The sequence below is a fragment of the Strix uralensis genome, chromosome Z (genome assembly GCF_047716275.1).
Source record: "Strix uralensis isolate ZFMK-TIS-50842 chromosome Z, bStrUra1, whole genome shotgun sequence".
Taxonomy (NCBI): domain Eukaryota; kingdom Metazoa; phylum Chordata; class Aves; order Strigiformes; family Strigidae; genus Strix; species Strix uralensis.
Window position 1 is genome coordinate 75,931,863 of NC_134012.1, and position 12,538 is coordinate 75,944,400.

Below are 12,538 nucleotides of genomic sequence, written 5' to 3' on the forward strand. Positions count from 1 at the left end.
GAAACATGAATTTTCTCAGTCTTCTCTGATGTAGTCACCAGCAAGTACTCAAACTATTACTCATATGAGAAAAGGCTTATGGATCCTTAAATCAGTCTCGTATGGAAATTTCCGTACAGATGAACATGATGTAGCACTGGGACCACCTAATAAAATTCTATGTTATCTTCCAATTCTATTCTTCTCTTCCAATCTACAACTTTTCTGACACATTCCTTCCTATATCAAATCCTTATCTTTAAGACTATCTTTCATTTTCCTCTCCCTTTATCAAAAACAAAGAAAAGGAAAGGAAAACGGAGCCATCCGTTTGTTTGCATAATTTTGGTGCTTTTTTGTTTAAACTTGAAACAAAGGTTGCAGTGAAAAAACTGACACTAGAACCTGGCAACTGGTGCTAAAATAAAGCAGCATGCACAGATTTAATAATTTCTATTCACTTTCCTTTACTTTGAGCATCATTGGTCTTGCAGTCTGCATTTAAAATCTAAAATCTATTACCTGATTCAGGTTCTTCCCAGGTGGGGCTGGTAAATTTCCAACTACTAGGGGTTATGATAAACAGACTAAGAAAACTTCACGTACCTGGTGTGGCAAGTCAGATCAGAGATAATCGCATGACAGAAGTCTGTGGCTGCTTTGAACACTGCCTTTCTTTAGGCCCTTTTCAAATTAAGCTTAGGGCTTCAAAACAATTGGCCACAATAAAGTATCTTCTTTCTTATCAATTATAGCAAATACAATGCAAAATCTATTTATATGACTCAGAAACCCAAATGAAACATTGTAATACCACTGATTGTGAATACAATATTAATTGTGAATACAATAGTAGACTATTTTATTACTGATCTGCAACAAAAAAAATCTTTTTCCATCATCTTGTGCAGCTCTATTGGTAGGAGAAAAAAGTTGAGTAGAGATAAAGTAGGATACAGAGAGCAGAACTCATTCTGAAAATTAGTTTCAAAATCTCAAAACCAGAGTTCAATAATGACAATTAATTACTGTTTTCATCTCTGCATATTCATCTCTGTATACACAGGTCACTTTTGAGGGAGAAGAATACTCTTACTTTCTAAATGCCTTGCAACTCACAACAAAGTAAGTCATTAGTATTACCCACACATATATATACATGCACATATATGAAGGGCAAGCATGGATATATATGATTAGGCATACATATATATAATCTGTGTAATTTATAACAAATATAATACGCATAAACATATGCCTGCCTCTCATATATGTGTGTACAATACATACACACACACATGCTTTTCCTGAGCCAAACCATCTTATGCCAGCTTTAAACTGGGAACAAGTCTTTACAGACAGTTATAAACCACTGAAATACAAGTTTATATTGGAAATGTTTAGGCATCCTTAACTATAATGATGCCAGTAGGCTCTGCAATAATTCCAATCCTAGAATTTAATAACATGCCATTACTAATCTACAGTAGCATCAAAAAAGCCCCATTTACTCTTCAGTTACTACAAGAAGAAATGACATTTTTTGGTAGCTAAAGCCAAGAAAGGGGAGGGAAAGAAGAGGGAATTGCCTCATGTTCCAAATGGGACATTTTACAAGGTTTATTCTAGACAATGTAATGTTTATTTTGCTCATTTGAAGTAAGTGAATTTCTGTATAGAGCCAATTTTAAGAATGCTTATTTAATAAATAAAGACACATATTTTTGAGTGCTTTGCTAACCACAGTGGAGGTCCTACTTCTTCAATAAACTCAGATACAAGTTTCACTGGTCAAAAGACCTTTTAACAATTCATGTGCCATACAGCAAAAGAAGCAAATGATTTTTGAACTCCTAAAACGATATTCCTTATTCATCTCATAAAATTACAAATGGTAACTATTTAAAGTTGCGTATTTGAAGCACAAGTAAATTCACATGTTCTAAAACATCCCTTTTGTTTTCATTTTGGTCAGTAATCTGTGACTGAGATGTTATCTTCCTGTGGTACTATCCAAGTGAAGCATCTTAAGACAGGTAAATATTGTACTTTGTCTTCTAAAAGAACTAAGAAAGCTCTATGGAAAACTACCAGAAATGCCAATGAAACCCCCCTGATACAGTAGAATACACATCTGGCTTGTTTATTAACATATTCCATAGCATAGGCTCACTTTAGGTGTTTATTATGAGGAAGGACAGGTTTCAGAACTCCAGATGAGACTGGGGGTTAGTCGCAGGGGTTGGAGAGTGAGTCGTTTCTGTTTTGAAACACAGATGTAGTTTGCACATGCAAAGCTTGATGATTTGTGTCCTCTAAGGTGGCCCAAAGGCAGGACAATGGGTTTCAGAGACTTATCATCATCCTTACCATCATCAATGATACTCAAGCAAGACAGTTTTACCACTGTTTCACCACTTTTATCATTTTTTTACCATTTTATTATATTTTATAAAAAAAGAGGAGCAAATAGTACTGTTCTCAGTTTACCTACTAAAATTTGGAGATAGCCGCTTTCTAGATTAGCAATGTTAGTCTTTCTGCCAGATAGCACAGCAAATGCATGACTGAAGCAACAGATGTCGCATCAGAGACAGCTCTGATGCAATACTGTGAATTCAGCTTCTACACTCTGCATCCATGAAAAGGCAGCAATCTTGTAACTGAAAGCAAGTCAAGACTGACAGATTGATATAATACATAGGCAACAAGATCATACATGGATCTAATTGGGTCTTGATGAATGTCTCTGAGGTCTATGAGTGGTCTAGCACAGACTGCTGGTTTCAATTCAAAATTCAGTTTCAGAGCATGGAATTTACGTTACTGTAGAGCCTTTTCAATCTACCTTAAGCTGCAGTACTTGCTTCCACAGTTTTAGTAGACTACTAATTTGTTTTCTGGTTTATGCTGTTGCTACTGGAAGGAAAACAATATACACTCTTGCACAGATGTTACACTGAGATATCACACTAAAGGAAAAGGACACGTCATCTGAACTGTGGTGGTTAGACAAGCCATTTGAATAATCTCCCTTTAGGGATTAAGTATAAAAGCAGCTATTGCTGTGTAAAAAGGATGGTGAAAAAAGCCAAAGTCAATTTTTATTCTTCATAGCCTGAAATGCTATTTCATGAACCTGTCAGATTGTGAAACACAAGCCTAAGATGAAAAACAAATTCAAAAGCAAGGGTTTAACTGTGTATTAGTGCATATCATTTTTTGCACATTCAAGCACAAAAAAAAAGAAGTGCATGGTTTGCAGATGGCTGGGTGTTTAGTCACTGGGGAAAAACAAAAACAAAAAAACCCCAACAAACCACCATATTTAAAATACGTATATATCCCACAGATTAAAGAATCAAAGCTTCCCCTATCATAGTCTCATGTCTTATACTTAAAATATGTAGTTGCCAGAACATCAACTGCCTTTTATTTTTATGGTGTCATAAGACATAGTGCAAAACAATTTGGCTGTTAGGTGGTGGGAGAAGATAAATAGTCAATAATAACAAAAAAATTACTTGTAGCAGGTAACTTTTACATCCTACTTTGTCACAGTCAAAGTGCTTAACCTTTATTCTCCCTTTTCTCAGTGCACTACAGCAGTCAAACATAACTGGTGTCAGTGAAGATACCAATATAAAACCAGACAGTATCTGGCTTAAGAAGCTACCTTATAAAAAACTTGAAATGTTTCTTAAAAAGAAGCAGCCATTTTATTTTCCAGTGCTATTCAAAGCACATGATGGTCTATTTGCCAAGCTATAATTAAAGAACTCTATTTTGTAAGTACTTATTTTCAAGAAACTAAAGAGAAAAAAAGAGGTATTGAAGGTAAGAAATCTCTTTGCTTTATTAATCTTTTAAATATAATTCTGAAGGGGAAAAAGGATATGCTCTTATGAATAATCAGTCTTATTTCTGATATTTGCTTAAAGTAATAATATTCCTCCTACTGTACCCATTTTATGAAATGATAAAAAACAAATTTTGCCTTCCAACAAGAAACGAACTTGTTTTATTTTCTTTGCAGGGTTACATTCAAAGGAATATCTGTTAAGAGCTAATACACCAACAAGGCAGCTCAGCCCATTAGTAAGGAAATACATTGTGTCCTAAGTACTCCAAATCCTGTTTTGATCCCAAAATGACAACCAAATGAAGGACTGTGATTGTAGTGGCAGCAAATTACAGTTCAGGGTCCAGATAAGAGTCAGAAAATGTTCTCAATCTCTTAAATACCACCAAATTCATATGCATGGGTTGTACAGCCACATACTCTGAATTACTGCTATCACAGCTAAAACTGCAACCCGGATGAATTTTGAATAGCTTTATTTTCTTGAAATAGTAAAGCAGTGCTTCAGCAAAAGTAAAAATTATTAAATTGCTACCTGTCAGCAGATTAATATTAGTTTCATTAAAATTGTAATTAAATTCTATAGCACTAAAAACTGTATCTAAATTTGAGGAAGGAAAGACTGAAGTAAAATATAATGAACTAGATGTTTAAGTGGCTGGAAGACAGATCCAAGATCTCTTTGAAATCAAAACTGACTGTAGGCTATAGCCTGTATAGCCTGCAGTGAATTTTGAATATTATGACATCCAGGACTGACCATCTTTCTGGTATTAAAAACAAAAACATTTCAAATAGATACCCAACTTTTTCTCTCTTTCAAAAAATCTCCCCAACTAGTATCACATTTTCCCCTCTGCATTCCTCAAGGCAAATCTCTGGAGCCCCTTTGCTAAACATACATATATTGAATTGTTATTTACAGCAGCATTGCAACAGAGTGTGTGAGACTAGCAAACACACCAAATATCTACCAGAACAGTTACTATTCAAAAGGAATCCCATGTAAATCAGAGTGAATCTCTGTATTTATAACTCTCTATGACAGTCTTTGTACAATAGACAACATGGATTTCATAGGTAATTTCCACAATACTAAAATAAACAATATTTACTTATTTGTGTGTGATTTACAAAATACGTAACTTTCCAAACAAAAAAAATGCCAACTGGAAAAACTGCCTCTCGAAAAAACATTGGTAATTTGCATCCTTTCTTAAGCATACTCAGCATAGGTGCTCATCTAAAACAGGATGAAAAACAGAAGCTAGGGTTAAAAAAATGGTTTGTACTCAATCCTGTTTTAGCACTTCTCTTTGCATTGATGAATGGATTTCCTTGTATTTTCAGGCAAACGTCCTGCTTGAGTCTTTAACTTAGAAGCACAAGAAAGACAGATACAGTTTCCTCCTAGGTGGACTCCACTATGGATTTCAAGCTCCAAATTCTATTTAGAAAAAAACATTGGCTGTATATCACAGCACCACTACTTGCAAATATTTCCAGGAAGTCTAACTGCAATAGCTTTTCCTTTTTCTTTAAATTGAAATCACATTAAAGATACTTGCATCATTAAATCAAATTTCACTTATGTTTAACCAAGTCATGATCCTGCCAACAAATATACTAAGACACAAGTATGGTTTCTGAATGAAAAGAAATGGACATTTGTATGTAAATTTCAGGGTATGCAAAACCATTTGCAGAATCAGGAATTAAAATCTCAGGAAATTTGCAGTCTCTCATATAAAAAAAAAAATCAAAAGAAAAAACTACCACACACACAAGCAAACAAGTACGCAAAATTCAATTTAAGATTCTCCACTACACATGAATAAAAGAAACAGGTAAAAAAGCAAATTAAATTTTTCTTTCTCCAGACATTATACTTTTACTTTTCAATTTAATTTTTGTAGATGGTTATTTCTGTCTGGATAACCAACTAGTGATATGTAAAAAGTAGACTATGGAGAGTTCATGATTAAGTATTACTCTTGCAAGTCAAATTAACACAACTGAAAATGTTGTGCAAAAAAGTTTATACAAATGTATACCCTGACAAAAGGCTTCTACAGCCAAGGCAAACAGTCAATCACAGTTCTGCAAGACTGAACAATACAAAAGACTCACATTTAGGTTTGACACTTGGATGTTTTCCAATAGTTCTGGCTGATTTTACTATAGACATAGCAGTTGTTGTTGGAACACTGCAGTTGGCTACAGAAGCACAGATCAAAGAGGCTGCTTGAGCTTCCTCCCCCACCCCCCTTTAGTTTTTGGGTCAGGGTTTTTTTTCTTCTCTTCTCCCTTTTCAATTTTAAAAGTTAACAACCTTAGTGACATGGCCTGGATAGACTCAAGAATTCTGCTGATATACCATGTTTTGAAGAAAGGGATATTCTTTCCTCTTAAAATACCAAAGACCATTTACATGAGAGGAGAAAGAGTGACTAAGACCTTTATAAATAGGAATTGAAAGCTGGGTTGCTAAATCCTTATTTAGCCAACTATACAAGTTGACCTGATTTACAAATATGCCAAGCATCCTCTATGTTTCTTTTATCAAACACCATTTGGGTTTCAAGGGTGTCCAGCACATTTGAAAATGAGGCCACTGATTTTAGAGCCTAAATAGGATTCAAACAACCTAACATAGGGATCCTGTTTTGAAAATGTCAGTATCTTGCTCAGAAGTTCTTTGGTTCCCCTTACTTGATAGCTCTGCTGGGCAAAATTGCTTGCAGGAACAGCCAAACTAGGTAAAACCAGAGGTCCATCTATCCGTCATGCCGTTTTCAGCAGTTACTAGTACTAAGTGTTTAAGGAAAAACTAAGAGCATGGTACATACCAAGTGACACTTTTCTCATCATACTCTTCCAGCTCCCAGCAACATGTGATGTGACTAGTAAAGTTATTGACATATAGAGCTTGGCAAAGAATTTTTCGTTGTGCTAGTACTTACTACAAAACTAGTACATCTAAAGTACATTCATTCAAACAGAAACAGAAGTAATCTTATGTTATTTAAACTGCATGCTGGAAACAAAAATCTTTGAAGACCATTGTTTTTAAAAAAGTTTTAACTCAATGCAAACCCAGGTTTACAAGCCCCAGGTGAGTAAAATAAACACCAGAACATTTGCTGTGAAGAAGCATAAAGATGGTAAGCAGTTTCTAAAGCCATAGAAACACAAGAAATTGCTGTGACTGTGAAAGACGCTTAGTGGTTATCAAGGAAAAAATTACTTCCATGGACAAAATAAAAAAAAGAGGACATGCAATTAAATACTGCAAGAAAAGTCAAGGTTTCAAGCACAGGTGCAGGTAGTACAAAAAGTTAAGAGTCTCTGTATTTGAAAGAATGTTTTTTCTTGGGGAATGAAAAAGAACAAGAACAAGGAATTCAGAGCCTCCACAAAAGGAAAGGAAGCTGAGTTGTAGGTCAGTGGGAAGACATTTTGAAACACTAGGTTTTCAAATGTAATCAACAAAACTGGACTGGGAATGAACTGATTTGAAGAGCGTGAACAACCAGGGAACACACAGACCTTATTCTTTATTTGAAGTCTTTCGGCCAGCTTTTTTCAGGTGAGCAACTACCGGCTCACATGAGAGCATTTGCCACTGTGAAGTAACTCTGCTATTTAAATGCCAATGGAGTTGACAATTCTTCATCATCAACAGTACCAAAATATGGTACTACTTCTAATCTCCTGCTTTTAATGTCTTAGCTGTCTGAGTACATGAATGATGTGCACCATTCAGTGCAGTGTGAGGTCAGGGATCTCTTCCATGAACAATCTAATTAGGAGGTCTATAGACTTTGCAGTCTGACACACTTCCCTACTCCTTTCCTTCCAATTCACTCCCTTCTGTTAGTGAGAGAACTTAAAATCTGATTATTAAGTGCTGTTAGGTGTTTATGAGACTCTCAAAATTCTACAGAAAGCACTGAATCTCTGGCTTGTAAGCTATTCAAATTTGGTTCACAATGCCTTATCCCATTAATTTATGTACAGTTGAACATAACATCACCAACAAAGACATGTACGCCAAGTTCTTCTTTTACAGGCATGAATTTGGGAGAAGCTATACTGAATCACTTGAACTAAAATAGTGTAAAATGAAGAGAGAGTGCAAAATTAAATACTCTAGCTTCAAAGATCTGCAGGAAGCAAAAGGGGATGATTGCAATTATTATATACAGTCAAGATCCCATTCCCATACAGTGGTCCATAGCAAATTAAAAACCAGTATGAGATGTACAGAAAACACAAGTTAAAAGAATATACTTTCAACTAGAGTTTTTCTTATAAAGCATCCGTCAGGCTTCAAGAGAAATGCAGCTGACGTCCAGTAGTGGCTACTGGAATAGACAGCTTAAAATGCCTAATTAGGTCACGCTATGCAAGAACTGTCATCATTTCATACCAGTCTAAGATGTTGGAGAAACATCCCTCTTAAGTAAAGGGAAGTATTTTGGGATATAAAAAACACAGTAAGTATTGGCTAATGAGGAACAGACAAAGAAATGTGCCAAACTCTGTAAAGACCCGATACTTCAGATAATGACTAAAATTTATGACTGCTTCCGTCCCTGGCAGACAATTAGGAATACAATTAGAATTCTCAAAACAACAGCCCCTTTGTGCTGGCATGCTGTGTTATGTTTATACTGCTACAGATAGACTAGAAGATTAAAAAATAAATACTACAGCACCCTTTTTAACCCAAGATAATAGCTAACTTTTTTTTTAATGTGGGTTTGGACATGGTTTCACACATAGCTTATTCTTAACTGAAGTAATTTAGGTAATTATCATTGCATGCACAGGAATTAACCATTTAAGTAACTTGCTATACACATAGAAGACTGTTTGAAAAATCACACAAAACAAGAACAAACGAGCTATTATGAGTCACTTAATAATTTCCTTTGCTGTCCAAATACAGCTTGACATTTAAACAGCTTAAATTGTTCCTTTATTTCAATTTTGAAAAATTTCAATGTGCTTGGCTTTATGAACTGTTGAATGAAAAGCATCAGGAAGTATGCATGCCCTTTCTTTCGTCCTTTACTTACATTGAATGATATGGATCACTTGGAACTGACAGTGGTTAGAAGTATAGGGAAATGAAAGCATATGTTTTTCTCATCTCCTTCACAAAGAAAGCACAATTACAATATTCTGAACACGCAACCTGGACTCAGATAACCACAGATGGTTTTGCAACAGAATACCCTGCAGGCATCTTCTCCCTATAAATTCTGGGAAAGGTACATGCAGGGGAAGCTCTGACAATTTCCCAAATAGCAGCAGCATATAAACAACTGAATCTTGAAGATTTTTCCTACTGTGTGCCGTCATTTTGGCCTAGACATCTCTCTCCCCTTTCTCTTTCATTTTGTACTATTTGTGCATCTTGCCCTTCATGGTTCCACTGATCACTGCTCTTATCACACAGCTAAGTAAAACGGCAAGTTTCTTCCTCAATTACAGTGATGATCCATAAGGACCTGTGTCAACCTTTCAGTACCGTGCCTTTGAAGACAGAGAAAATTGCTAAGCAGCTCTACCAATTTCATATGGCTTCAAAAACATGGTACAGAACATCACACCTCCAAACCACTATGCAAAGAATCAGAGAATATAGTCTATGGTAGGTGCCCAAAGCAACCAGGACTGGTGTAAATTTCTTGATGCTTTCATTTAAGAGTTCACTGAGCAAAAAACGATCACTGAAAACTCAGTAACCAGTACAAGGTATCCACAAAGCAATGAGGCTTATATGACAGAGGAGGGTCACTGAATGCTAAGTTTTAAATATTATAGATCTTCATAAAAACAAAACAAAGTAAACTTACACTAAAAACTATACAATATTATTACATGTCAGCATAATTTTATACTTTTATCCCTATGGAGGACTGCAAGAGGAAAGGTGTAGAAAAAGATCTATGTAAATAAGAAACAAAACATGGTTTCTTATTTCATTAATTATACAGTTTGTAAAAAGAAATAAAATTCTGATTCATCTAAGCACTTGGACTGGCAATTTGTGCAATTTGTTGGAGTTGCTTCAGATATCAAACCTACTCGACAACTGCCCCAAGAGCTCCAAAATACAAAACCAACAGTCCGGGAATACACCATGCCTTTCAGTCCTCATCCTTCTAACAGAGCTTTGCTTTTAATTCTTCCCTAGGATGTTTTGTTCATCTGCCTAAATGAATCCACTCTACTGTTAGCACTAGGCAAACAGTGAATAAAAATAGGGTTTCATCATCTGTTATTAACAAATGTTATCTTATTACCAACTTAAAAATATGTATATTTTTAAGAAAAATAAAAAGAAAATAGGGAATTTCAATTGCTAGGCATTGTCTTACAACTAATAAAGCTAAAATTCTACTGTCACTGCACAACTGGAAATTATACTGTAAAACCAAAAATATTTAATTAAGCTTTTTATTCTCCACAATTCCATGAAAACTTGATAATGTAATTCTTACAGTTTGCCTTACTCAGCTTCCAAAGACCAGTGTTTGACTAGAAACTTGTAAATCACAAAAGGTTTATGAATAAACTCTAGATCTGGATTTTAACATGCTCTTGTTCTGTCAAGACATAATGGTAAAATCAACTCCAGAAGAAAACATGACAAAATGTTAGCAGCATCAATTATTTAAATGAATAGAACCAAGAAAAGAACTTCAGTTTGGCAAATGAGGAAATTCAGACCCACATGTTTAATGGGCTTGTATTTTCCTTCTCTGAGTCATTAAAACTAAAATTAAAGATCATAGCACAAAGGATGCAAACAAATCTACCCACATGAAGCCAGAACTAGAGTTCTAAGTTTGGTTTACAAAAAATAGCACAGCAACTTTATATTGATAGCAATTTGACACTGTTAACTACCTGACAAAAAGGAGTCGAACAAAACACAGGAGATAGACACTAAGAAGTTTCTTTACCTGGCCATTCCCAGGCTGGAAAAGTTGGAAGGAACTATCAAAACATCAAGCCTGGAAAAGGGGTGAGTACCCAGTGTGGTGTAAGCAGCTGAGAGGCACTGAGGAATTAACTGAAGCAAATGTTCTTTGCAGTGTTCCATAAGGCAGCAGGGAGCAAAGACTCTATAAGGAATGACTGCCTGCAACCTGGCAGCAGGATTTTGGAAACGGCAGGGATATTCCACATGACCACAGATTTCTTCATGCCACCTGACAATAACAAAGAAAAAAAAAAAAGGGAGAAAAAATAGTTTAATGTAATACCAGAAATGTGCACAATTGAGCATGCTAAGACAAGGATATTCTCTAGATATCAGAATGGCAGAGTTAGTTTGCATAAATCCAACTAATTTGTAGTCTCACACTGTTCACACATGTGCAGCACTGTGAAAACACTCGTTATTATATGTCTGAGTAGAACTGATAAAGTTAATCATAACAAAAAAAACCTAGTCAAACTTTTTTTTTATAATAGATATGTATCAAAAGTGCTCAAAATGTGCATAAAGAAAACTAAGTAACAATACAAAAATACTTATTTATTCAGAGAATTCCTATTCAAACTTGACTACAAAAATAAAATTTTGTATATATTAACACACACGTATTAAGTGCAATTAAAATGAAATTCCAAGTGGGCTTTTTTCTGTTGTTCTTACTAAAATTCTCTAGGAACTTTTACAGATTTTTTTTTCTTAAGTGAAAAACAACAGTAGATATCGATTCAGGCTTATCACCATAGACATTTGAAAATATCACATTAGGATCAAGCTTATTTTACATTACTTTTACAGGATATTCAGAGCTGTAACTGGAAGGATGAAGGGGTAAATCAAATCCTTCCTAAACACTGAGTCATATACCTTCACAATAATTTATCTGCCCAAATAGACTCATATGTAAGCAGAAATCAGCTTCATATTTTCACCTGATAGCCTGTCTTCCATACAGCACAGAGCCTCTCCTTGGTTTGAGCCTTCAACTTAAGGAAGCTGGTTTTACTCTGCCTGGACAGGCAGTGCTTATTGTTATTGCATCTGGCATCACCCAAAGTATTTATATTTGAAAGATCATGCTCCAGGTTGAGTGCTGACACAGAAAACAAAATGATAACACCTAGAAAAGGCCTACATTTTGCTGAAGTGCCAACACTTTAACACCCTACATAACTCTTTCTGTGAAAGAAGTGGACTCTAAGCCATTTCATTGATTATGTATGCAAAGAAACTACATCCATCATTATACAATTTTTTTCCAAGGATGGTCTAACCCAGAATATTTGTGCTCTAAAACAATGTCACTTTGTATTTAATTATCAGAGTTGAGGTTAGGCAAGAACATGAAAGTTAGCATACTGTCTCTTGTAGAAGTTGCCAATTGCTTAATGACCACAAGGAGATAGGAAAATTATTTAACACCCTAGTTCCATTTAACATTTTCTTTGATACAGTTTCCTTATGTCAAACTCACTGGTACCTGGACATAAATTACATCATACATTTCAAGAACTTCTTTCAGAAATCGTTCCTTTTCCTGCTGCCCAAGAGTTTATCTCCATTATCTTATCTGAGACACTACCTAAACATTTGCTTCTCTATCCATCTGTAGTTTGAACCTGGCCAGCAGCCAAACACCATGCAGCTGCTTGCTGACCCTCCCCCTGCCCAGGGGATGGCAC

The 12,538-nt window shown here is 35.3% G+C and overlaps 1 protein-coding gene across 13 annotated transcripts in view; it reads right to left on the reverse strand.

Moving 5' to 3' along the window:
- Positions 1 to 12,538, reverse strand: part of AOPEP (aminopeptidase O (putative)) — a 235,091-nt gene that overhangs the window by 185,051 nt on the left and 37,502 nt on the right. For all 13 annotated transcript variants that reach the window (XR_012627089.1, XR_012627090.1, XM_074856095.1 and 10 more), the window contains one exon: positions 10,822 to 11,070. Coding sequence is in view for 11 of the 13 variants with exons in the window: in XM_074856095.1 (XP_074712196.1) it covers positions 10,822 to 11,070 (249 nt within the window). In the remaining 2 variants the exon portion in view is untranslated. The remainder of the gene's footprint in view (positions 1 to 10,821; positions 11,071 to 12,538) is intronic.